Here is a 26,564-nt window from a genome sequence, read left to right as displayed (position 1 = left end):
GTATTAGACCGATTCATCGGCGTGAAATATCCAGCATTGTGCAAGCTAGCAAGAGGCGTGCCTCAAATGTGCTTAACTTCCTTCAGTATTAGCAGGACGCTAACAAACCGTATGCTATTCTTCTTTCAATTTGAGAATAAAACTCGACGAAAACGCCATAAAAACGTTTTCCTCAGATAACAAGATATACACAAAGAACTTCCAAATGTTTCCTAACCATATTAATGGCAGTGATTACCTGAATAGGGGGACGAAATAATAATTGTGACTCAACACAAGAGCAACTCCACGAATGGCTTTATCACGAATGGAGAAAATTTCGCGAGTTCTCCCCCTACAGCACAAACGCAGGCATGAGCAAGCAATATCAGATTAGCAAAATAAGATCGTTTTGCAGATCACTGATGATATGATTATATCTCAACTTTTAACTTTATCACATTACAGACCATGAATTCAGTCCTTTTAAGTGCTTTTCACTTGTCACATTGCCAGATTGGGCAACTTTTTACAGTATTGGGCGGTTTTTGTTTTCTGACAAATTACACATTACAACCGAACAAGTTGTTATCAAACAATAAATTGCACATATAAAATATATTATTAAGTGGTTCATTTTCACTTGCTTTTGTTTCTGCACTGAAGCAACGATCTCTGCTAATGATACATTTGAAAATCAAACGTTGCCTAGGCTATCATTAATACAGCCCGCGCCATCAGTTTTTCAAGTTGGATGTTGAAGCGGGGAAAATACAAAACAATTTAAAGGACTGGTGTGTCAGTGACCTGGCGAGCAAATTTAGCGGGATGTTTAATTCGTTTGTGTTTAATTTCATACAGTCCGGTTCGGGAAAATGGATACCCTTACTTCTGCTTTCCTACTGGTAGCTAGCCATTATAGCCAGGAAGACGCAATTGACGAAGGAGTGCAGGTCAGAAAACTCCAGGAGTGCCGTAAGTTTTCCATTTATGCCGAACTAGCTGGCCTCTTTTTCACCGCCCCCGCTTTACTGTATCCGGTTATTTACTCAATTTTCATAAATTGAGTGCTTGCTGGCCACTTTATACAGTGTGCCTACGCCTGCCCGCGATACAGTTGCTGGTCAAAACGCCAACGGTTTCTCATGTCTGTTTAATAGAACGTTCAATTAGCCTAATTCGTGTTAGCATGTGTCTCCCCCATGTTATGTAGAATTTAAATGTAGAATCTAATTCAAATGTAATAAAATATACAGTCATGAAATTGATATATGTTTCTGAATTTCCCACAGTAAAGACGTGGTAGCTGGGAGGGGCATTATTTCATTTATTTCATTTATGAATTATCATAATTATTATTCTGTGTCCACATGATGGTTGTGTTTTACTGCGAAACTCATCAGGGTGGGTTTTTGTACAGCCCTGCTGTAGCTTTGCTGCACTGTGACTCTCGTGCACAGTAATACACAGCTGGGTCTCCAGTCTGCAGGCTGCTCCCTTGTAAAGACACTGTGTTACTGGAGGTGTCTATAGAGATAATGAACTTGCTCTTTTGTGAATCTTCATAAAGATATTGGGGGTTTCCCGACCAATATCGCGCAATCCCCTTCAGAGCTTTTCCTGCAGGCTGTCGGATCCAGGCTGTAGCATAGCTGCTATCAGTCAGGGAATACCCAGAGAGTTTACATGAGATGGTCAGAGAGTGTCCTGGAGTTACAACCATAGAGCCTGGCTGTGTGAGTTCAACACAGTGACCATCTGTGGAGACAGAAATTAAAATGACATGTGTGTCTCATCTCATTAAGAAATATAATCATATAAATTAACAGAAAACCATACAAAGTACTTAAATTAACTTAATATTGAAAGTTAAAAAAAAGGAAAATGTTTCCAAATAATTTTATAAAGTATTAATGCAAATATAGCATTCTCACAAGAGAAAGTTCCCAGCAACACTGCTAATGCTACAATAGCTCCCATTGTCACACACAGATCTCCCTCTCTGTCTTACAGGTGATGCTCCTGTGTTGGGAGGAGAATTCTCAGGGACCAGAATTCCAGTAACCATAGTGATCGATTAATTATATTGTTTCTGAAAGAAAGCTCATGTAATTATGACACATATTTTTACACACTTTATTACATTCCATTTAGGTCACAAAAAATGTGTCGTGTCTTTCATCTGGACTCTGAGTCTGAAATAAAGTCTGAATTGAATTGAATTGAATAAACAATGGCATTGGGTGCATATCATAACCACATAATTCATTGTACGTCGCTCTAGATAAGAACGTCTGCAAAATGCTTGTAATATAATGTTTACTATTGAGAGAATAATTTAGACTGTTGATGTTTCTCCAAAAATGCATTACAATCTGATTAAGATGAAGAGCTGATGGGGAAAGCTTTGTATCATTCATTGCTAATATAGAAATGTGTAAACAAGAAACCATAGATACCCAAATTATTTGATATGAATCTTTAATTTAAGAACATCATTGTTCTTTCATTCATTCATTTGGTCCAGCTCTCGGCTGTAGCTCTGTGTGATAAAGGGGAAGAGGTTTTTGTGCGGCTCTCCCCTCACTCTCTCTCACTGTGGGTCTTTGGCGCAGTAATACACAGCAGTGTCTCCAGTCTGCAGGCTGCTCCCTTGTAAGGACACTGTGTTACTGGAGGTCTCTCTGGAGATGGTGAACTTGCTCTTTAGTGAATCTTTATAACCAGTGCTTCCATCATAGCCTATATACCCAATCCACTCCAGAGCATTCCCTGCAGGCTGTCGGATCCAGTGTGTAGCATAGCTGCTCACTGAATATGAGACTTTGCAGGAGATGGTTAAAGGCTGTCCTGGTTTTACTATCTTAGAGCCAGGCTGTGTGAGTTCAACACAGTGACCATCTGTGGAGACAGAAATAAGAAAGAAATCTATCTCATTAAGCAATATAATTACAGAAATAAACAGAAAAATGGAAATATTTAATATTTACATAATATTTAAAGTAAGTAAAACTCGAAAACATCACCAAATAATTGTATTTCAAAACAGAAAATCTAAATACAGCATGGTCACTTACAAGAGAAAGTTCCCAGTAACACTGCTAATGCTACAATAGCTCCCATTGTCACACACAGATCTCCCTCTCGGTCTTACAAGTGATGCTCCTGTGTTGGGAGGAGAATTCTCAGGGGCTTTTATAGGAAATACGGTGGGCTGAATTTGTTTAAATCTCTCGGGGTTGGAGGAAGGAGAAAAACAAGATAGATTCAGAAGGTCAGAATATCCATTATGAGGAGCACTGCTGCCCCCTCCTGGAGGAAAATTAAAACAGCAGACAGCTTCCACCAGCATTGCTCTGGAATTTACATCAGTAACAGTAATGTTTGATTCATTGTTTTCTTTCAGAATGAAAGCTCATGTAGTTTTGATTCATATTCATACACACTGGAATACATTCCATGAAAGGCACAAGAAATGAATAGAAAGAAGACAGCAGACTGATTCCACTCTGGAATTTAGATCTGGAACGAAGCTAAAGGTTTAAATTAAGAATTAATCAGCTCCTAGTTGTGATTTGAATATCCATGCATTGTGATACATCAAATGAAAATTGGGAAAAATACACGTTCATTTAAGTCCTCTGTTACTTCTCGGATTTGACTGTGTTAATGTCCTCATTATGTACAGGGAAAAGTAAAGGTAAATGAGAGAAGATTTTTGAGTATGTTTGTGCTTCCATTAAATAACTGGTGATCTCTGTATATCAGTTTGTATAGTTTTTCTTCATAGAATACAGAAACACCAAGAATCAATAGATTTGTATCAGGACCTCTTTTTAGTGTACAGTCCTAATGTGCTCACTTACAATTACATTATACTTTGTGGTCATCTTTAAAAAATCATATTCCTGAAATGGGATCTTATATTTTCTATAACTGAATCCTGAATATAATATGATATGATCATTTCTGAAAAGCAGTCATGAAGTTATATATTACTGTATATCACTCTGGATCAGAGCATGGACAAAGTGATGGGAATGGAATTGAATGTATTTGATTTGTTTCGTAATTACTGTTCATCTGCCAGCATAGTCATTGTGTTCAGAGGCTTCAAAGCATAATTTTCTTATTCATCAAAATGTGTTTAATAGATTTTTTATCAAATGAATGATGAATTTTGTAAAGGTATGGTAGGATTGGGGCAGTTTTTTGATGTGCTTACTAAGTATTCCACATTACAGTATTATGGGATGTGTTTTACTGCAGAACTCATCAGGGTGGGTTTTTGTACAGCCCTGCAGTAGCTTTGCTGCACTGTGACTTTCGGGCACAGTAATACACAGCTGTGTCTCCAGTCTGCAGGCTGCTCCCTTGTAAAGACACTGTGCTGCTGGAGGTGTCTCTGGAGATGGTGAACTTGTTTTTTAGTGAATCTTCAAAACCAGTGCCTCCACTAGAGCAAATGTATCCAACCCACTCCAGAGCTTTCCCTGCAGGCTGTCGGATCCAGTTTGTACAGTAGCTGCTATCAGTCAGGGAATACCCAGACACTTTACAGGAGATGGTTAAAGGCTGTCCTGGAGATACAACCAAAGAGCTTGGCTGTGTGAGTTCAACACAGTGACCATCTGTGGAGACAGAAATAAAAAATGACATTCATGAGTTTACCAGTTTGATATATATTGATATATAGAAATAGCAATTACCACTAAACTGTAATTTAAATCTAAAATATGAATGTGAATACAGCATGAATACAACGTACAACCCAAAGTTCCCAGCAACACTGCTAATGCTACAATAGCTCCCATTGTCACACACAGATCTGTCTTACGTGATGCTCCTGTGTTGGGAGGAGAATTCTCAGGGGTTTTTATAGGAAATATATTGTGGGCTGAATTTGTTTAAATCTCTGGGGATTGGAGGAAGGAGAAAAACAACATAAATTCAGAGGGTCAGAATATCCATTATGAGGAGCACTGCTGCCCCCTCCTGGAAGAGAATTAAAAGAGCAGACTGCTTCCTCCAATTTAACACTTAAAATTAGATACATTATAATGTGTTTTTACCACTACGAAAATCGATAAAAACCTATATTGCTTTACTGAGATTCAAAGTAGAATCCTCTGATTAATTTCAAAATTCAAAATTATTCTGGATTAGGGATATTCTATGGGATATATTGGATGCAAGACATGCTCAATTTCTATTTTAAATATTTAGCTGATCAAATAACCAGGACTACATTTTGGAGCATGTTTTGTATTTAGTCCATAGAATATGACTCAGAAATATTATTCAGACATGCTCTATGCTCTATACCTAAATCTAGATTCACACTGTGTAATCAAGCTAAAGATGTGTGTTCATTGTGTCTTCCCTTTCAAACGTTCACTCGTTACTCAAGCTGTTGCTCATTCAGAAACTGATGGGATCTCACAAGGACATAATTAAATATTTATAATTTCTTTGGATTAAAAATGTAATTGAATTTGTTGTATTAAATGTTTTTGTTATGTTCTATAAGATGAATGTCAATGTCCATTAATTAAATATATATATATATATATATATATATATATATATATATATATATATATATATATATATATATATATATAAATGTGTGCTGTAGCTTCATGGTGGAGATACAGGAGAAGAACAAGAACAGGAAATATCTCCAGTGTGATGAACTGAGGCCACACAGCACAGTCAGACACATGCTGCCTGTTAAATCATCTGTGGAGGGTTTCTGTACAGCAGGGCTGTAATCTGTTTCACTGTGGCTCTCGGGCACAGTAATACACGGCTGTGTCTGAGGGCTGGAGGTCTGTGATGTCTAAGTAAGCAATGCTGTTGGATGAATCTCCTGTCACTTTGAAAGGACTGTGGAAGGAACCACCGTGGTATCCAACCCATTGCAGCCCTTTGCCTGGAGCCTGTCGAACCCAGTGCACGCTGTAGCTGCTGAGAGAGAATCCAGTAATTTTACAGGAGAGCCTGACGGATTCTCCAGGCTTCTTCACCTGTGGATCAGACTCCGTCAGTGTGGGGTCACAGTGAGCATCTGCAGAAGGGGACAAAGCACAGGTTCACAGCAGTTCTGTAGCCATCGCTGTTTCAGCTGCTGCGAGACAGGGGAAGAGAGGGAATAAAATCAGGGTTCTTACATTCAAAGGCAAACAGCAAAGCTGTGATGAATACAAAGGCCTCCATTTTATTTCATTCACAGCAACAGAAAGACAGGAAGTGACCCGTGCAGCTCATCAGTGAATATGAGCTCAAACGGCTGTGTTTTAAAGAGCGTGGGGATGTTATATTTGCATATCTGCCTCGTAACAATTTACATTTACATACAGTGTGCATGTATATAAGTACTTGTTTGGTCCGAATTTTCCAGAAATATTATTTGGATTTTACTAGATTACAGTGTTGTAATTTATACTTTATGCATTTAAAATGAAATTAAGAAACTAAATCAGGTGTCAATTGGTGTTTTGGCTTCATTTCTTTGAAAAAGTATATGATAATATTTCAAATATTTGCATGACTCTGGTCTGACTGACCCATGAATGCAGTGTTTGTGTTCATGATGAATGTAAATTTACAGTGTGATTACTGAAGCTAAAAGTAGCGGTGAACTTTAGACAGTCTGACATTTTAGCAGTGAAGCAGTGAATTTTAGCCATCTGATTCACACTGAGCAAACTGGACATTCATTTTACATGTTTGTTGAAAATATATATTTTTGGTGGAAATATAACTTTTCACAATTTCCACCAAAATATTACAATTCCAAGACTGTGTAGCAGTAGGCAGATGCCAAGACCAGAATGGTTTATATATTTATTCATTGATTGGGTTGGGGTTCCTCTGGTTGTACGCAGTTGGACACACACAGAAACTCACAGGATGCAGCTGCCAGATCCTCCTGCTTAACCAAGCCACCAAGCCCCCATGTTATTATCCACATGAGCCCAGTGCATGTTCAGCAGGGATATTCAACAGGCTGGGTTTTTGTACAGCCCTGCTGTAGCTTTGCTGCACTGTGACTCTCGGGCACAGTAATACACAGCTGTGTCTCCAGTCTGCAGGCTGCTCCCTTGTAAAGACACTGTGCTGCTGGAGGTGTCTCTGGAGATGGTGAACTTGTTTTTTAGTGAATCTTTATAAGCAGTGCCTCCAGCAGTGTTTATATACCCAATCCACTCCAGAGCTTTCCCTGCAGGCTGTCGGATCCAGAATGTAGCATAGCTGCTCAATGAATATGAGACTTTACAGGAGATGGTTAAAGGCTGTCCTGGGGTTATTACTATAGAGCCTGGCTGTGTGAGTTCAACACAGTGACTGTCTGTGGAGACAGAAATAAGATAAAGGTTTGTGAGTATATGATCATATGATAAAAGTATATGATAATTTAATTAATGAAATAAACAGAAAAACTGCCATAAATGATTTATTTTACATTATTAAAATAAAGCTTTGAAAATGAGAATTTGAGAATAATCTTATGTAAAATATAGAATCTTGATAAAGCTTGCTCACTTACAGGATAAAGTTCCCAGCAACACTGCGAATGCTACAATAGCTCCCATTGTCTCACACAGATCTCCTGCTCTGCTCCTGTGCTGGGAGGAGAATTCTCAGGGGCTTTTATAGGAAATACTGTGGGCTGAATTTGTTTAAATCTCTGGGGGTTGGAGGAAGGAGAAAAACAAGAGAAATTCAGAGGGTCAGAATATCCATTATAAGGAGCACTGCTGCCCCCTCCTGGAGGAGAATTAAAACAGCAGACTGCCTCCACTTGCATGACTCTGGAATTTACATCAGTAACAAGTAATATTCGATTCATTATACTGTTTTCGAATTAAAGCTCATGTAATTATGATCCATATTTCTTCACACTGGAATACATTCCGTTTAGGTCACACACAAAAAAGAAGTTAAGAAGAGCCGAATCCTATCTTATCCTGGCAAAAAAGGAAAATCAAAGTACATTTTTTGCAATGGTTTGGGTTTCCATAAAAAATTGTCAGGTGACCTCAATCAGTAAATATTTGACTTTATTATATGTTTATTTTCATATGAGTTTATATTTTACTTTTCTCATTACTTTTTTCATGAAATAATTTGGATTGCCAGGTCCTTCTTTATTCTACTGACAATTTAAAAGCTAGTCTTCTCAAAAATGTGTGCATGAACCCATAACAATATGGATCACAATTTATATGATGTATAACGAGATATGGTCTTTATGAATCATTAACAATTCCATTGGGTACAAATCCTAACCACATTTTTACTATTGAGAGAATAATTGAATCTGTTTTGAAGAGCTAACAGTTCGCACAAACACACACACATACACACACACACACACACACACTCACTCCAGACACACACACACACACACACACACTCACTCTGCAAACACATAGACACGTTACTGCTGCTGACTCATTCAGTTATTTATCTTTTATTTACACTGTGTTCTACATGATCATTGTGCACTTTATGACCTGCGGTACTAGTCACTTTAAAAAACCTGCTCTTTGCACAATACTGTGCGTATAACTTATATAGGCCTATATATATATATATATATATATATATATATATATATGTTTTTAAAAAAACAACAACTTTTCAATCTTTAATTCTTGCTTGTGGAAGGAGGATAAGCAAAGTTAAAATTTTGTTGTATGGTGGAGCTCCTTTAACCCGGAATTAAACTCACTCCAGGTGCCGCTTGTGGAGGGACCACGCCCACCAAGCATCCTGTTGGAAGGCATAAGGGGAAAATGTTAAAATGCAGCAGGGGGGCGTGACACATTATAAGTATCAACAGTTGCGATATCACTATTTTTAATCAATATTACCATCGACGGGTTTTACCTGTAATAACAGAACTGGAATGAAGGTATTTCCTGTTTTTCAGAAACAGAGACTTGGGCCACGTCATATATAGAGCCACCGCAGGTGCAGCGAGTCACAAATTAGCCACAGGATAGTGTACGAACTGCATGGGGAGAGAGATAAAGAGCTCTGTATACAGAAACAGTGGCTGCACTGTTCATAACATTTTGTCCTATTTACAGAAAATCAGATTCATTTATTGCGCTTTGCTTGTTGTGGTGCCAATTTCTGTGTCAGGTTCTGTGTTTTTTGTTGTCTCATCTTTGTTTAAGTGGTTAGTGTTTCCGTGTTATGTTACCCTCTGTGCTCACCGTGGTCTGTGTTAATTCATTCATTCCCTGTCATTTGTTTCCACACCTGATTGTAATTCCCTCTCGTTACCTATGTATAAAAACCCCTCTGCTGGTGCAGTTAGTTGGCAGACTGTCATGAGCCTTAGCCATGCTCTCCAGTGGACTCCTGTTTTGACCTAGACTGCTGTCTCTTGATTTACCCTTTTGTTCTGATTTGACCCGTTGTGTTTGGACTCTGTTTACCCATCAGGTTTTTGATTTTGGTTTCTCCTTTTGTTTGCACTGCCCGTCTGTTATTGACCCTTTGCTTGTCACATCGGCCACATATTGGATTATCCCTGCTGAACCTGTTTGCTTGTGTACCAACCCTTTGCCTGGACTCTCATTTTCAGACTGCCTGACCTCCGACACTACTGTTTGCTGGATATTGTCCCATGCCTGGCTGTTCTGTTTTGAAGTCAATAAAGACTTTAACGTTAACTTTTGTGCTCTCGCTCTTGGGTTCAGTGTTCGGATTCCTGACATTCTGATTACAGTTATGAGAGGGTTAAAGCACAGCAGCTCAATATGAAGACTATATCCAAACTTCCCACAATTCTACAGGACACACCCTTTGCACAGAGGTCATGGTGTCCCCTGTGTGGGACAAAGACAGGCTGCTGGCTCATGTGTCTGAAGCATAATTCCAGCGCTTTTGTAACATCCCTCATGTGCTTCCAGGAGACCTTCCCTGAGGTGGGGGAGAGCCGTGATTTCTCGATGTTTTCTTTTGCCGGTAGTGATGGCGAGACGATGCTTTTTGAGGCCTCAAGTGCACACTGGTAAAATAATGTACAGCTGCTTTATAATTACGTGCCACTTCCAGTAGCATAGATGCGTTTTTTTTGGCAGAAAACCTTGCAAACTCACCGGCCCTCCAGGAATGGAGTTGCCCAACACCGGTCTAAATTGAAAGTTGTTGCAATGGACCTTTTTCACTGAAGTGAAAAATATAATTTGTTATTGTATTTTTTTTAAGTGAGCAAAACAAAGAGGAAAAGGAAACAAGTAGGTTTTGAACCCCAATCTTCTGCATGAAAGACAATTGCACTAATCACAACACTAAATGAGCCGGGGGTAAGGGCTTCCTTTTCGGTATACGAGCCGACACTCCTTTTTCCCCCTGACTGATTTGCAAGCACGCCGGAGCGGACCGAAACAGCAGGTGTACGAGTGGTGTTGCCAATAAGGATTCTCCTGGGATCGCTTCATGATTCATGACAGTTATCATTAGGCTACGTTTTCTGATGTAATTATTCCCAACTAATTTATTTTATAATGTCCGATTCAACAAGTGAAAAAATAGGTCAATAATACAATGAGCCTATGTTTAGTGCCTGTTGACAACATAATGCAGGAAATTGAAATAAAGAGGGACAATTTGTCTGGGTTAGACTGGGCAGTAAAAGTGCTTATGTAACTGGGGACACTCTCGGCACTTAACGACCACCACGACAATCCGCGTGTGAAAGTAGGGATTTGCTTCCTTATACCAACAACCCGAAACTCAAACCCTTCTCTTGTTTGTCATCGGTCACGTGATTTTCTGATTCAAGCCTCGAAGCAGGGCTTACGTACTCGACACACGCCTCGGTATAATTGGCAACATCACTAGTTATTATAACGAGCTGTTTATTTACAGTTTAAATGTTTCACATACGTTGTGTTCACAGTTGTGGCATACAGTGTATATGTATATAAGTACTTGTTTGGTCCAAATTTTCCAGAAATATTACATAGATTTTACGAGATTACAGTGTTGTCATTTATACATTATTAATTTAAAACGAAATTAAGAAACTAAATCAGGTGTCAATTGCTGTTTTGATTTCACTTCTTTGAAAAAGTATATGATAATATTTCAAATAGAGGCATGACACAGGTCTGACTGACCCATGAATGCAGTGTTTGTGTTCATGATGAATGTAAATTTACAGCGTAATTACTGAAGCTAAAGGTAGCCATGAACTTCAGACAGTCTGAAATTTTTGCAATGAAGCAGTGAATTTTAGTCATCTGATTCACACTGAGCAAACTGGACATTCATTTTAAATGTTTGTTGAAATATATATATTTTTGGTGGAAATCTTGTAACTTTTTACAATTTCCACCAAAGTATTACAATTCCAAGACTGTGTAGCAGTAGGCAGATGCCAAGACCAGAATGGTTTATGTATTTATTCATTGATTGGGTTGGGGTTCCTCTGGTTGTATGCAGTTGGACACACACACAGACTCACAGGACGCAGCTGCCAGATCCTCCTGCTTAACCAAGCCACCAAGCCCCCATGTGATTATCCTCACCCCAGTCCATGTTCTACCACTACACTCATCAGGGAGGGTTTTTGTACAGCCCTGCTGCAGCTCTGCTGCACTGTGTGAATCGGGCACAGTAATACACAGCTGTGTCTCCAGTCTGCAGGCTGCTCCCTTGTAGACACTGTGTTACTGGAGGTGTCTCTGGAGATGGTGAACTTGTTCTTCAGTGAATCTTTATAAGCAGTGCCGCCACCCGAGCTTATATACCCGATCCACTCCAGAGCTTTCCCTGCAGGCTGTCGGATCCAGGCTGTAGCATAGCTGCTATCAGTCAGGGAATACCCAGAGACTTTACAGGAGATGGTTAAAGGCTGTCCTGGTGTTACTACCATAGAGCCTGGCTGTGTGAGTTCAACACAGTGACTGTCTGTGGAGACAGAAATAAGAGAAAGGTTTGTGAGTATATGATCAAATATTATAATTAATGAAATAAAAAGAAAAACTGTCATTAATCACTCATTTTAAATTATTAAAATAAAGCTTATATAAATATTTGAGAATGATCTTATGTAAAATATAGAATGTTGATAAAGCTTGCCCACTTACAGGATAAAGTTCCCAGCAACAATGCGAATGCTACAATAGCTCCCATTGTCACACACAGATCTCCTTCTCTGCTCCTGTGTTTGGAGGAGAATTCTCAGGGGCTTTTATAGGAAATACGGTGGGCTGAATTTATTTAAATCTCTGGGGGTTGGGGGAAGGAGAAAAACAAGATAAATTCAGAGGGTCAGAATATCCATTATGAGGAGCACTGCTGCCCCCTCCTGGAGGAGAATTACAACAGCAGACTGCTTCCACTCTGGAAATTAGATCAGTCACAATGCTCAAGGTTTAAATGCTCTTATAGTTACGATTTGAATATTTGTGCATTGTGATACATTAAATCAAGATGTCTAAATATACACTAAAGTTTATTTGAGTGCCCTTTCACTTCTTGGATTTGGCTGTGATATTATCCTCATTACGTACTGGGAAAAGCAAACTTAAATTTGAGAGCAGATATTTGTGTCTGTTTGTGCTTCAGTTAAAAAACAGGCAGCTGATGAGGCTTTACTGTTGGGATATGGCATTACTGTTGAGATAGATCATTTCTGTTGGGATAGGGCATTACTGTTGGGATATGGCATTACTGATGGGATACGGCATTACTGTTGGGATATGGCATTACTGATGGGATATGGCATTACTGATGGGATGTGGCATCACTGTTGGGATAGGGCATTCTTGTTGGGATATGGCATTACTGATGCGATAAGGCATTATTGTTGGGATATGGCATTACTGATGTGATAGGGCATTATTGTTGGGATATGGCATTACTGATGTGATAGGGCATCACTGTTGGGATAGGGCATTCTTGTTGGGATATGGCATTACTGATGCGATAAGGCATTATTGTTGGGATATGGCATTACTGATGTGATAGGGCATTATTGTTGGGATATGGCATTACTGATGCGATAAGGCATTATTGTTGGGATATGGCATTACTGATGTGATAGGGCATTATTGTTGGGATATGGCATTACTGATGTGATAGGGCATTACTGTTGGGATAGGGCATTATTGTTGGGATATGGCATTATTGATGTGATAGGGCATTATTGTTGGGATAGGGCATTATTGATGTGATAGGGCATTATTGTTGGGATAGGGCATTATTGATGTGATAGAGCATTATTGTTGGGATATGGCATTACTGCTGTGATAGGGCATTACTGATGTGATAGGGCATTACTGATGTGATAGGGCATCACTGTTGGAGTGGAGATAAAAAACTCTGTAGGCTCATGTAACGTGTGGTGGGTAAGCTTGTGAAGATCGGTGTAGTTGTGCAAACATAATTATTAATGCGCCTACAGTACATGGTGTTTGTGTTTTACCACTACACTCATCAGGGAGGGTTTTTGTACAGCCCTGCTGTAGCTTTGCTGCACTGTGACTCTCGGGCACAGTAATACACAGCTGTGTCTCCAGTCTGCAGGCTGCTCCCTTGTAAAGACACTGTGCTGCTGGAGGTGTCCATAGAGATGGTGAACTTGCTCTTCAGTGAATCCTTGTAATACAAACTCCCACCTCCGTACATATGTCCAATCCACTCCAGAGCTTTCCCTGCAGGCTGTCGGATCCATCCTGTATAGTAGCTGCTATCAGTCAGGGAATACCCAGAGACTTTACATGAGATGGTCAGAGAGTGTCCTGGAGCAACAACAAGAGAGCCTGGCTGTGTGAGTTCAACACAGTGACCATCTGTGGAGACAGAAATAAAAAAGATGTTTGTGAGTGTATCAATAAGTAATATAATTACTGAATGAAACAGCACACAGTATTCAGCTGTGGATTTAAGCACTTTTAAAAGTAAAATATTGGAACTTTATCACAGAATAATCTTAAAGTTAAATAAAAATATGAAAACAGCAAGATCACTTACAAGACAAAGTTCCCAGCAACACTGCTAATGCTACAATAGCTCCCATTGTCACACACAGATCTCCCTCTCTGTCTTACAGGTGATGCTCCTGTGTTGGGAGGAGAATTCTCAGGGGCTTTTATAGGAAATACTGTGGGCTGAATTTGTTTAATCTCTGGGGGTTGGAGGAAGGAGAAAAACAAGATAAATTCAGAGGGTCAGAATATCCATTATGAGGAGCACTGCTGCCCCCTCCTGGAGGAGAATTAAAACAGCAGATTCCTTCCACTCTGGAATCAAAGTCAGTCAGAAAGCTAAGTTTAAATTCAGAATGAATGCTCCCATTGTTATGATTTATCTGTGCATTGTGATACATTACATCAAAATAAGTAAAAATACACTAAAGTGCATTTGCATTTTGCATTTTACCAACAATAAGTTGGATTGGCCTGAAAAAGGGAACAAAACTCCCCGGCGATCTGCCAACCAAAAATATGACTAGAACTAAATTGGACAAGAAAACAGCCTTCAAACAGAGGACAAACCGAGAAACAAAACTAGGGAAGGTTCTCAGGACCAACCCAAAGGAAAACAAAAAAACAATAGGACCCTAAACTTATCTATTTCTAACTGAAATAAATTCAGTCTTGGAACACTCTGTCTGTCTGTCTGTCTGTCTACCTTTAGACCTCAATACCGGGTTTGTGTAAGTGTCAAACTGAAACAACCGGCAAGCCCTCTAGAGGTCTAGAGCGGTAAATTCAGGAATATCCAGAAGGCGACAGTGAAAACCAGGACACAGAGTAGGAATTACATCCCCTTTTAAACAGCCCCTTCATTTTAGGGGACCAGAAATAATTGCGCAGTTGGCCTCTCAGCTGTTTCTGATTACTCAGGTGCCATCAACTGTGTCTATAGTGCAGGTATAAGAAAGCTTTCAGTGTATGGTATTGATTTGAGGCGTTTAATTGCCTTTGGAGTCTGCTTTGACATATGTCAACATGACATGAGGACCAGAGTTGTGCCAATGGCATTACAGGCATTTAGCAGACGCTGTTATCCAGAGCGATGAACAATAAAGTGCAAATCAATCCCAGGGACAAGTGCGTTGATGACCCTAGAGAGGAAAGTACAGTTCCGAGTCCGAGAGTGATCACACAGACACAACTTGAACCCTTGAAGAGTATATCAACTTATCAACTAGCATACCATGGTTGGCAGCAAGAATATCCCAAATAGTACAATGACTGTACATAAATGCTATTATAAGCTATAGCAAACACAAGGGTAATCAGATATCATATAAATGCACAAAGTGCAGCAAGGATTGTATCTAGAACTTTTATTTGCATACAGTGAAGATTTACTCATTTACAAAGACAATCGTAAAGAAGTCGTACTGAGCCAGATCTCTTTCAATTGAGTGTCAATAATTAACCCCATACCTCTAGAATTTAGGAATTAAGTGTGACAGAAATTCTTCACACGTTTTATGTATAAATAACTAACTAAGTAAGGCTTTCATGAAGCATATACTCTGCATCACCTTTCACATGTTCATAATGCATTCATTACCGGTTCATTTATGGCATCATGAAACTAAATGTCAGAGACATTCATATACTCCATCGATGCAGCTGGATTATCAGTCAGCCAGTCCAGGAAAAGCCTTCTGAATGTGTACAATCGAGCAGGGAAATTAACCCACAACTTTTGAGGTCCAAACACAGGTCCCAAACCCGTATGCCAGTGACATATTTTAATTAATGTTCTGGTTATATGGGGTGCAGACTTCACTGAGCTCTTCAATGTTTGTGTTCTACCACAACACTCATCAGGGAGGGTTTTTGTACAGCCCTGCTGTAGCTTTGCTGCACTGTAACTCTCAGGCACAGTAATACACAGCTGTGTCTCCAGTCTGCAGGCTGCTCCCTTGTAAAGACATTGTGCTGCTGGAGGTGCCTCTGGAAACCGTGAACTTGCTCTACACACACACACGCACACGTACACACACGCACGCGTACACACACACACATGTACACACACACACACACACACACACTCACTCTGCAAACACACACGTTACTGCTGCTGTCTCATTCAGTTTTTATTTATTTATCTTTTATTTACACTGTCTTCTACATGATCATTATGCACTTTATGACCTGCGGTACTAGTCACTTTGAAATATATATATGAAATATATATATAGTTTTTCATTTTTTATTTTTTAAAATACTTTTTAATTTTTAATTCTTTAATTTAATGCTTATGGAAGGAGGATAAGCAAAGTAAGAACTTCATTGTATGGTGTCACTGTTATGTTTTACTGTGCGTATGTCAATAAAACACTTGAATCTTGTATTAGTCAAAGTTACTAATGTAGAACTGTAGAAACAACTATTGTAGAATATTGTAGAGACAGAGCAGCATTTCAGCCTGCTGGTTAGCAGAAGACTTGAAAAGATATATAAAAGATGTCCAGGAATGATCAGGATTCTATTAGCATGAATTAGACCCAAAGAACAGAACACTTCAGTGATATTTATCACAGAAACCCTGAGTTTCACTTCATACAGCAGAGTTCATTCCAGGGCTCTCTGCTGTAGCTCTGTGTGATAAAGGGGAAGAGGTTTTTGTGCAGCTCTCCCCTCACTCTCTCTCACTGTGGGTCTTTGGCACAGTAATACACAGCAGTGTCTTCAGCTGTCAGAGTGTTCATCTGTAAATACAGCTGGTTCTTGCTGTTGTCTCTGGTGATGGTGAATCTTCCCTGAACAGACTGGGCGTAATTACTGGAGCTGCCATGCTGACGTCCCAACCACTCCAGTCCCTTCCCAGGAGCCTGTCTGATCCAGTGCATCCAGTAGCTGCTGAATGTGAACCCTGATGCTGTACAGGTCAGTGTGTGAGAGTCTCCTGGTCTCTTTACCACCGCTTCAGATTCTGTCAGGACAATCTCACTCTGAACACCTGCAATTAAAATAAAAGTTAGATTTTATCTGTGGAACATGGAACAAGCAGAGATAAAAGGGGAGAGAGAGAGAGAGAGAGAGAGAGAGAGAGAGAGAGAGAGAGAGAGAGAGAGAGAGAGAGAGAGAGAGAGAGAGAGACCTGAGAGAGTGAGAGCTGTGAGGAGCAGCAGGGCTGGTAGGAGCTTCATGGCTGCAGGAGAGAAGGAGGAGTGCTGAGTTAAAGTACAGACTGAGTTCCACTGACTGCTGCTCTGCTTCTCACACTGACACTGGCTCCATTTAAAGCTGTGGGAGGTTTGCACTGCACCCTCCTCTAGGGGAGGGCAGAGTGAGGGCCACTGCTGATCACACTCACTCCAGTGTAGAAGCAGCAGCACAGGGAACTCACAGGTGCTGCACAGAAACATAGTGTTCATCACTTTCAGTTCAACACACATTCATTTCTGTAACCCTGCACAGAAACATAGTGTTCATCACATTCAGTACAACACACATTCATTTCTGTAACCCTGCACAGAAATGTAGTTGATTTTGTAATTTATATTAATATTAGGATTTACAGTTAGGAGACTACATTTATGGGACAACAGCACCTCTCCATGTTCTGATACTTTCTAATACAACATGTAGAAACAGACAGGAACAAAAATGAATAAACATTAAATATCAGTCATTAAGTAATCTTGTGGGTTGATTCCTGCAAAAGAAAGAGTGCATCCTGGATATCTGTGACGCATTTAAAGGCAATTTTCCATTAATTGATTAATTTTTGATTGTGAATGGTCAATCATATATTCATTCTTGTGAGATGGACATCTTGTGGGAAGAGACAGAACTGCAGTGTAACTGAATGAGATGGTTTGGAGAGATACTCCAGGAGATAAATCCAGTTTAATTGATAGTTTTTCAACATGGCAGGGAGATCTGAAGCTACGCATTGGTTGCACAGAGAGATTTTATAATGGAACTTCACAATGTGATGTGTCAAATCAGATTCAATCTGCTTTTACATGGTATTACTGGGGGGAAAAAACGTGTGTTTTTGACTCTGAGGAAAACGTTTGTACATCAGCCTCCGCTGTGTATTAAAAAGGTGAGGTGAGTGTGGTTTAGTGTCTCTTATTTCAGACTAGTCCCTGTGAAGTTGTCTGGGTCAGGAGTCTCTTATCATCTATCTGTCCTGGTTGTAAAGTCCATGCTGAATAGAGGAATATGACTGGTGAGGTCAATTCAGAATTTATTAGTTTTGACCAGAAAAGTTCAAATACAAACAGGAATCAAATCAGTTTGGCCAGTTCAGGAAGAAATTGCTGATTCAGCAGAGTCAAAATGTGACAGAAGAATCATGTTCAAAGAAGAGTTCAATTGATTGAGTCATTACATTACATTACATTACATGGCATTTAGCAGACGCTCTTATCCAGAGCGACGTACAACAAAGTGCAAATTAAACACAAGAACAAGTGCAAAGAGGACCTGAGAGGACAGTATAGTTCCGAGTCCTAGTGTAAACATACAGAAAATCAGAACCCTTTAAGAGTACAATCAACTGTCAAACTAGCATACCACAATTGCAGCTAGAATACAAAAATAACAATACCTATACAAGTAACAATATCTATACAATCTATACATAAGTGTCATTACAGTCTAAGGCTAATTATGGTGGTGAGTTGGGGAGGGAAAGGTGTAGCCTGAAGAGATGGGTCTTCAGTCTGCGCTTGAAGGAGTCATCTCTGAGATAGAGTCAGACCAGAAAAGATAAACAGGATGCAGCAGTTTTCAATATCCAAAGCAAAGGAACTGCATTACTGAAATTATTATTGTACTTGTTCTTTTCTCTCCTTTAATAATAAAAATGAGACAGTTTGAACATTTCAAAGGTAAAAAGCCAGGGAAACATAATGCAGTAATTTGGGGGCAAATTCGGTCAAATATATTGAGGAGCCAGAAGTTGTTATTGATTAGAAACTGTTCAAATATTGATCCAAATCGACAGAATAACATTAGGACACATGTTGCACTAGGTTACAGAGATCTCAAACTCAAATCCTGGAGGGCTGGCTGTGTATGCTGGTTTTTTATATTTTCCTACACTTACATGTTTAATTTAAGTCTCTGATTGGAGGGAGTCTGCACACCATTTTTCAAGACCTAAAATGGCTGCTGATTGAGAGGAAATCACAGAAACCAGCAGAGACTGCAGACCTCCAGGAGTTTGAGACCCCTGCACTGACAAGTGTGTTTTAGGATGGGGTGTGCACCCATGTCCTTACTGATGGACTGCCAACCCCCTCTTTTATTGATGATCTCAATCTGTCAATTTATGTTCTTTTATTGAAAAGCTGAAGAAAAGCTTGAGGGACTGCTCTGAGGTCCCTGTATGAAGCTGTTTCTCAGGGTGTGGTCTACAGGCCTGCTGGTGTTAGTGCTGGTGCATCAATTCTCAGGGGCTTTCACAGGAAATACTGTGGGCTGAATTTGTTTAAATCTCTGGGGGTTGGAGGAAGGCGAAAAACAAGATAAATTCAGAGGGTCAGTCGATCAGTAGCAAAGCTAATGGGGTGAATTCAGAATTAATGTTCATGTAGTTATGATTTGAATATCAGATATTATATAGATGCACAAAGTGCAGGAAGGATTGTATCTGGAACTTTTATTTGCATCCAGTGATGATTTTTTCATTTACAAAGACAATCGTAAAGAAATCAGGCAGACCACTTTAATTCAGTGTCAATAATGAACTACATGCCTCTAGAGTTTAGCAATAAATTGTGACAAGAAATTTTATTTATGAATAAATAAATGTATTTATAAATAAGGCTTTCATAAAGCATACACTGTATGTCACCTTTCACATTCATAAAGCATTCACTCCCAATTCATTAATGGTAACATGAAACTAAATGTCATTTGCATTTTTACATATAAATCCAGCTGCATCAATGGAGTTTAAGTCAGACAGTCCAGGAAAAGCCTTCTGAATGTGTACAATCCAGCTGGGAATTGAACCCGCAACTTTTGAGTTCCAAACAGAAGTCCCAAACCCGTATGCCAGTGACATATTTTAATTAATGTTCTGGTTATATGGGGTGCAGACTTCACTGAGCTCTTCAATGTTTGTGTTCTACCACAGCACTCATCAAGGAGGGTTTTTGTACAGCCCTGCTGTAGCTTTGCTGCACTGTGACTCTCGGGCACAGTAATACACAGCTGTGTCTCCAGTCTGCAGGCTGCTCCCTTGTAAAGACACTGTGCTGCTGGAGGTGTCTCTGGAGATTGTGAACTTGCTCTTCAGTGAATCTTTATAAGCAGTGCCTCCATCATGCCATATACCTCCCACCCACTCCAGAGCTTTCCCTGCAGGCTGTCGGATCCAGTGTGTAGCATAGCTGCTGCTAGTCAGGGAATACCCAGAGACTTTACAGGAGATGGTCAGGGAGCGTCCTGGTGTTAAAACCATAGAGCCTGGCTGTGTGAGTTCAACACAGTGACCATCTGTGGAGACAGAAATAAAAAAGATGTTTGTGAGTGTATCAATAAGTAATATAATTACTGAATGAAACAGCACACAGTATTCAGCTGTGGATTTAAGCACTTTTAAAAGTAAAATATTGGAACTTGTTCACAGAATAATCTTAAAGTTTAATGAAAATATGAAAACAGCATGATCACTTACAAGATAAAGTTCCCAGCAACACTGCTAATGCTACAATAGCTCCCATTGTCACACCCAGATCTCACTCTCTGTCTTACAAGTGATGCTCCTGTGTTGGGAGGATTATTCTCAGGGGCTTTTATAGGAAATACTGTGGGCTGAATTTGTTTAAATCTCTGGGGATTGGAGGAAGGAGAAAAACAAGATGAATTCAGAGGGTCAGAATATCCATTATGAGGAGCACTGCTGCCCCCTCCTGGAGGAGAATTAAAAGAGCAGATTGCTTCCTCCAGTTTAACACTTTAAATTAGATACATTATAATGTGTTTCTACCTTGATGAAAATCGAATTAAACGTTTGTGTTGTGTATTGCCACAGTCATTTATGTGCTCCTCTTCCAGGATAAAACAAATATTGCTTTACTGAGATTCAAAGTAGAATCCTCTGATTCATTTCAAAATTAAAAATTATTCTGGGATTAGGGATATTCTATGGGATATATTGGTTGCAAGACATGCTCAATTTATATTTAAAATATTTAGTTTGATCAAATAACCAGGACTACATTTTGGAGCATGTTTTGTATTTAGTGCATCCCATAGAATATTACTCAGAAATATTATTCAGACATGCTCTATGCTCTATACCTAAATCTAGATTCACACTGTGTAATCAAGCTAAAGATGTGTGTTCATTGTGTCTTCCCTTTCAAACATTCACTCGTTACTCGTTATTTGTTTTCTCATAAAGAAACTGATGGGACCTCATGAGGACATAATTGAATATTCATAATTAGTTTGTATTAAACGTTTAATTGAATTTGTTGTATTAAATGTATTTGTTATCTTCGATAAAAAAAATAGATATACCGTGGGAGCAATAATTATTTGATCCCTTGCTGATTTTGTAGGCTTGCCCACTTACAAAGAATGGAACTGTGTAGAATTTTAATCATATAAATTTTATGAATTTATTCTCGTATTTTTGCATGAAATGAGTATTTGATCCCCTACCAATCAACAATAAATCTGGCTCCTACAGACCAGTTAGTTTTCCATTCAGAAGCACTCCTAATCTCAACTCATTTCCCAAAACACCTGTGTCAACTCGTTACATCGTTATGTAGCTGTATAAAAGACACATGTCCACACAATCAATCAGATTCCAGCATTTCCACCATGGGCAAGACAAAGGAGCTGTCGGGGACGAAATTGTAGACCTGCACAAGGCTGGGATGGGCTAGAAGAAAATAAGCAAGCAGCTTGTGAGAAGTTAAGAACTGTTGGAGCAATTATTAGAAAATGGAAGAAACACAAAGTCACCGTCAATCTCCCTCGGTCTGGGGCTCCACGCAAGATCTCGCCTCGTGGGATATCAATGATCATGAGAAAGGTCAGGGATCAGCCCAGTACTACACAGGAGGAGCTTGTTAATGACCTGAAGGCAGTTGGGACCACAGTCACGAAGAGAACCATCAGTAATGCATTACACCGTGAAAGATTAAAATCCTGCTGCGCGTGCCAGGTTCCTCTGCTGAAGAAGGCACATGTACAGGCCCATCTGAAGTTTGCCAAAGAACACCTGGATGATCCAGAGGAGGCTTGGGAGAAGGTGATGTGGTCAGATGAGACCAAAATAGAGCTATTTGGCATCAACTCGACTCGCCGTGTTTGGAGGAAGAGAAATGCTGAGTACAACCCCAAGAACACCATCCCCACTGTGAAGCATGGAGGTGGAAACCTTATGCTTTGGGGGTGTTTCTCAGCTAAGGGGACAGGACGACTTCACCGTATCGAGGGGAGGATGAATGGAGCCATGTACCAGGAAATTCTGGGCGACAACCTCCTTCCCTCAGTGAGAGCACTGAAAATGGGTCGTGGATGGGTCTTCCGACATGACAGTGACCCAAAACATACGGCCAAGGCAACAAAGGAGTGGCTCAAAAAGAAGCATATTAAGGTCCTGGTGTGGGCTAGCCAGTCTCCAGACCTAAATCTCATCGAAAATCTGTGGAGGGAGCTGAAGCTTCGAGTTGCCAAGTGACAGCCTCGGAACCTTAAGGATTTGATGAGGATCTGCAAAGAGGAGTGGACCAAGATCCCTCCCAAGATCTGTGCAAACCTGGTGAAAAACTACAACAAACTTCTGACCTCTGTGCTTGCCAACAAAGGTTTCTCCACCAAGTATTAAATCCTATGGTTCTATGGATGAAATACTTATTTCATGTGAAAATATGATTTTTTGAATTTATAAAATTTATATGATGTTGTTATTGTGGATTATTTTATATGTTAAAATGTACCTATGATTAAAATTCTACTCAGTTCCATTCTTTGTAAGGGGGCTAACCAACAAAATCAGCAAGGTATCAAATAATTATTGCTCCCACTGTATGTATATGTATATGTATATATATATATATATATATACATACATACAGCATACTCACAATATGAAGAAGATAAAGTTCGGAAATACTGTGGGCTGAAGTTGTTTAAATCTCTGGGGATTGGAGGAAGGAGAAAAACAAGATAAATTCAGAGGGTCAGAATAACCATTATGAGGAGCACTGCTGCCCCCTCCTGGAGGAGAATTAAAACAGCAGACAACACCAGTAACATAATGATCGATTAATTATATTGTTTCTGAATAAAAGCTCATGTAATTATGACACATATTTCTACACACTGGAATACATTCCATTTAGGTCACAAAAAATGTCTTTCATCTGGACTCTGAGTCTGAAATAAAGTTTGAATTGAATTGAATTGAATAAACAATGGCATTGGGTGCATATCATAACCACATGATCCATTGTACGTCGCTCTAGATAAGAACGTCTGCAAAAATATAATGTTTACTATTGAGAGAATAATTTAGGCTGTTGATGTTTCTCCAAAAATGCATTACAATCTGATTAAGATGAAGAGCTTATGGGGAAAGATTTGTATTGTTCATTGCTAATATAGAAATGTGTAAACAATCAACCATAGATACCTAAATTATTTGATATGAATCTTTAATTTAAGAACAGCATTGTTCTTTCATTCATTCATTAGGTCCAGCTCTCTGCTGTATCTCTGTGTGATAAAGGGGAAGAGGTTTTTGTGCGGCTCTCCCCTCGCTCTCTCTCACTGTGGGCGTCTGGCACAGTAATACACAGCAGTGTCTCCAGTCTGCAGGCTGCTCCCTTGTAAAGACACTGTGCTGCTGGAGGTGTCTCTGGAGATGGTGAACTTGCTCTTGAGTGAATCTTTATAATATGTGCTTCCACCCGAGTTTATAACTCCAATCCACTCCAGAGCTTTCCCTGCTGGCTGGCGGATCCAGTTTGTACCATAGCTGCTCAGTGAATATGAGACTTTACAGGAGATGGTTAAAGGCTGTCCTGGTGTTACTACCATAGGGTCTGGCTGTGTGAGTTCAACACAGTGACTGTCTGTGGAGAAATAAGAAAAGGGTTTGTGTGTAAATACAATTATTAAAATGAACAGCAAAACACTCATAAATCTTTCATTTTAAATTATTAGAATAAAGCTTTGGAAAATATTTAAGAATAATTTCAATGTGAAATTAAAATATTGATACAGCATGGTCACTTACAAGATAAAGTTCCCAGCAACACTGCTAATGCTACAATAGCTCCCATTGTCACACCCAGATCTTACTCTCTGTCTTACAAGTGATGCTCCTGTGTTGGGAGAAGAATTCTCAGGGGCTTTTATAGGAAATACTGTGGGCTGAATTTGTTTAAATCTCTGGGGGTTGGAGGAAGGAGAAAAACAAGATGAATTCAGAGGGTCAGAATATCCATTATGAGGAGCACTGCTGCCCCCTCCTGGAGGAGAATTAAAAGAGAAGAATTAAGGAGAATTAAATCAGCAGATCAGCAAGCTGCTAAAGTTTAATTCATGAACTGCAGGTTTACCAAGAAGCTTTTATCTGAACTTGGACTATCTGGACTATCTGGACAATGATATTGTACATATTTACAGTCCTCCTTTACCCCAAAGTGTATAGATAACTCCACATATCTCTGAAATCTACACACCAGTAAAGTAAACCATTTACCAGGATTTTCACTTCATTATCTTGGAAATAAATGTAATGCTGAAAAGCAAATGTAAAAAAAGCTGATTTTATGTGTATGTTTGTGTTTTCCTGAATAAGACAGATGATTTTAGCATAAAATGTGTTGCATTCGTGGTTTGCAGATATGACAAAGAACAGGAGGGGTTTTATTTGGACCTTTTGTCAGTGAAAGAGTGGTAATGTGCACATTTACATTTACAGAAGTGGTACAGTTCATTCACCTCAATGACAGTAATGACAAATAGTGTGTCATTAAGCCAATTCAGTGGAAACAAATATGAAAGCAGCCTGCTTATTTATATTTTGCAGTAAATAAAAATATAGTGTGTTGAACATAAGAGACAGTGGACCATTTGGGAAATATTTATGCAAGATTTAAATATTTTTTAAATATCCATGTGAGGTTGGTGTAAGTGTGAAACCTGTTTCTGGCAATGTACGTTTTCTCTGACTCGTCATCATGATCACAATGATCACAAACCGAATATTGTAGAGGCACAACAGCATTACAGCCTGCAGATTAGCAGGTGACTCTAAAAGGTATAAAAAAGAATCAACCAGGATCTATCAGCATGAATGTTTCTCAACTCCTGCTCTGCCACCGCCCTACAACCTGTGCCCTTGACCCTATCCCCTCTTCTCTTCTCCAAACTATCACACCTGACATTCTCCCATTTGTCACCTCCCTTGTCAACTCCTCCCTGTCTTCCGGCTGTTTTCCGGCATCCTCCAAGAGGGCCCACATCACTCCGCTGCTAAAAAAGCCTACCCTGGATCCCTCCATCATCCAGAACTACCGCCCGGTATCTCTTCTTCCTTTCCTTTCTAAAACTATAGAACGAGCTGCTTCTACTCAACTTTCTTCTTTCTTTTCTAACAACAACCTGCTAGACCCCCATCAGTCTGGCTTCAGATCGGGCCACTCGACAGAGACTGCGCTCCTCTCCGTCAGTGAGTCACTTCATGCCGCACGAGCAGCCTCCCTCTCCTCTATCCTCATTCTTCTAGATCTCTCTGCTGCCTTCGACACTGTGGATCACTCCATCCTCCTGTCTGCCCTGTCAGCAACGGGCATCTGTGGCACAGCCCTGGACTGGATTGAGTCCTACCTCTCTGGTCGCTCCTTCCAGGTTGCCTGGGCTGGTTCGGTATCGACACCTCGGCCCCTCGCCACAGGGGTTCCCCAGGGCTCAGTCCTTGGCCCGCTTCTTTTTTCTCTCTACACTCGCTCCCTTGGCCCTGTGATCACTGCACATGGGCTATCCTACCACTGCTATGCGGACGATACCCAACTCTTCGTCTCATTCCCGCCGTCTGATACGCAGGTTTCAGCCCGTATCTCTGCTTGCCTGAGGGACATCCAGAGCTGGATGGACAACCACCATCTAAAGCTCAACCCAGGTAAAACTGAAATGATATTCATCCCTGCTAATACCTCTCCCCATCTGGATCTCTCCATTTCTCTCGGGGATACCACACTCACGCCGTCACCCAGTGCAAGGAACCTCGGCGTGGTGATGGACAGCAGACTGTCCCTTTCCGAGAACATTGCGGCGGTGACCCGGTCTTGCAGGTTCTTCCTCTACAACATACGGAGAATCCGCCCCTTTCTCACCCCCTACTCGACCCAGCTCCTGGTCCAAGCGATGGTTCTGTCCCGCCTGGACTACTGCAATTCCCTCTTGGCTGGCCTCCCAGCGTCCGCCATCAGACCCCTCCAACTCATCCAGAATGCAGCAGCTCGTCTGGTCTTCAACCTTCCCAAATACTCACACGTCACCCCCCTGCTTACTTCCCTCCACTGGCTGCCTGTCATGGCTCGCATCAAATTCAAAACATTGGTGCTAGCCTTCCAAGCAGTTAAAGGGTCTTCCCCA

The 26,564-nt window shown here is 40.2% G+C and overlaps 2 gene segments (V, D, J or C); both read right to left on the bottom strand.

Moving 5' to 3' along the window:
* Positions 1-13,286: 13,286 nt before the first annotated feature.
* LOC133121380 (immunoglobulin heavy variable 4-38-2-like) lies at positions 13,287-14,046 on the bottom strand. The segment is given in 3 exon segments: positions 13,287-13,308; positions 13,505-13,802; positions 13,984-14,046. Coding segments are annotated over 3 exon segments (366 nt in total).
* A 2,876-nt stretch (positions 14,047-16,922) lies between these two features.
* Positions 16,923-20,698, bottom strand: LOC133121378 (Ig heavy chain V region PJ14-like). The segment is given in 3 exon segments: positions 16,923-16,935; positions 20,135-20,435; positions 20,617-20,698. Coding segments are annotated over 3 exon segments (360 nt in total).
* Between the last annotated feature and the right edge of the window lie 5,866 nt (positions 20,699-26,564).

Source organism: Conger conger, chromosome 2 (genome assembly GCF_963514075.1).
Source record: "Conger conger chromosome 2, fConCon1.1, whole genome shotgun sequence".
Classification (NCBI taxonomy): Eukaryota; Metazoa; Chordata; class Actinopteri; order Anguilliformes; family Congridae; genus Conger; species Conger conger.
This window is presented reverse-complemented; position numbering and strand designations above follow the sequence as displayed.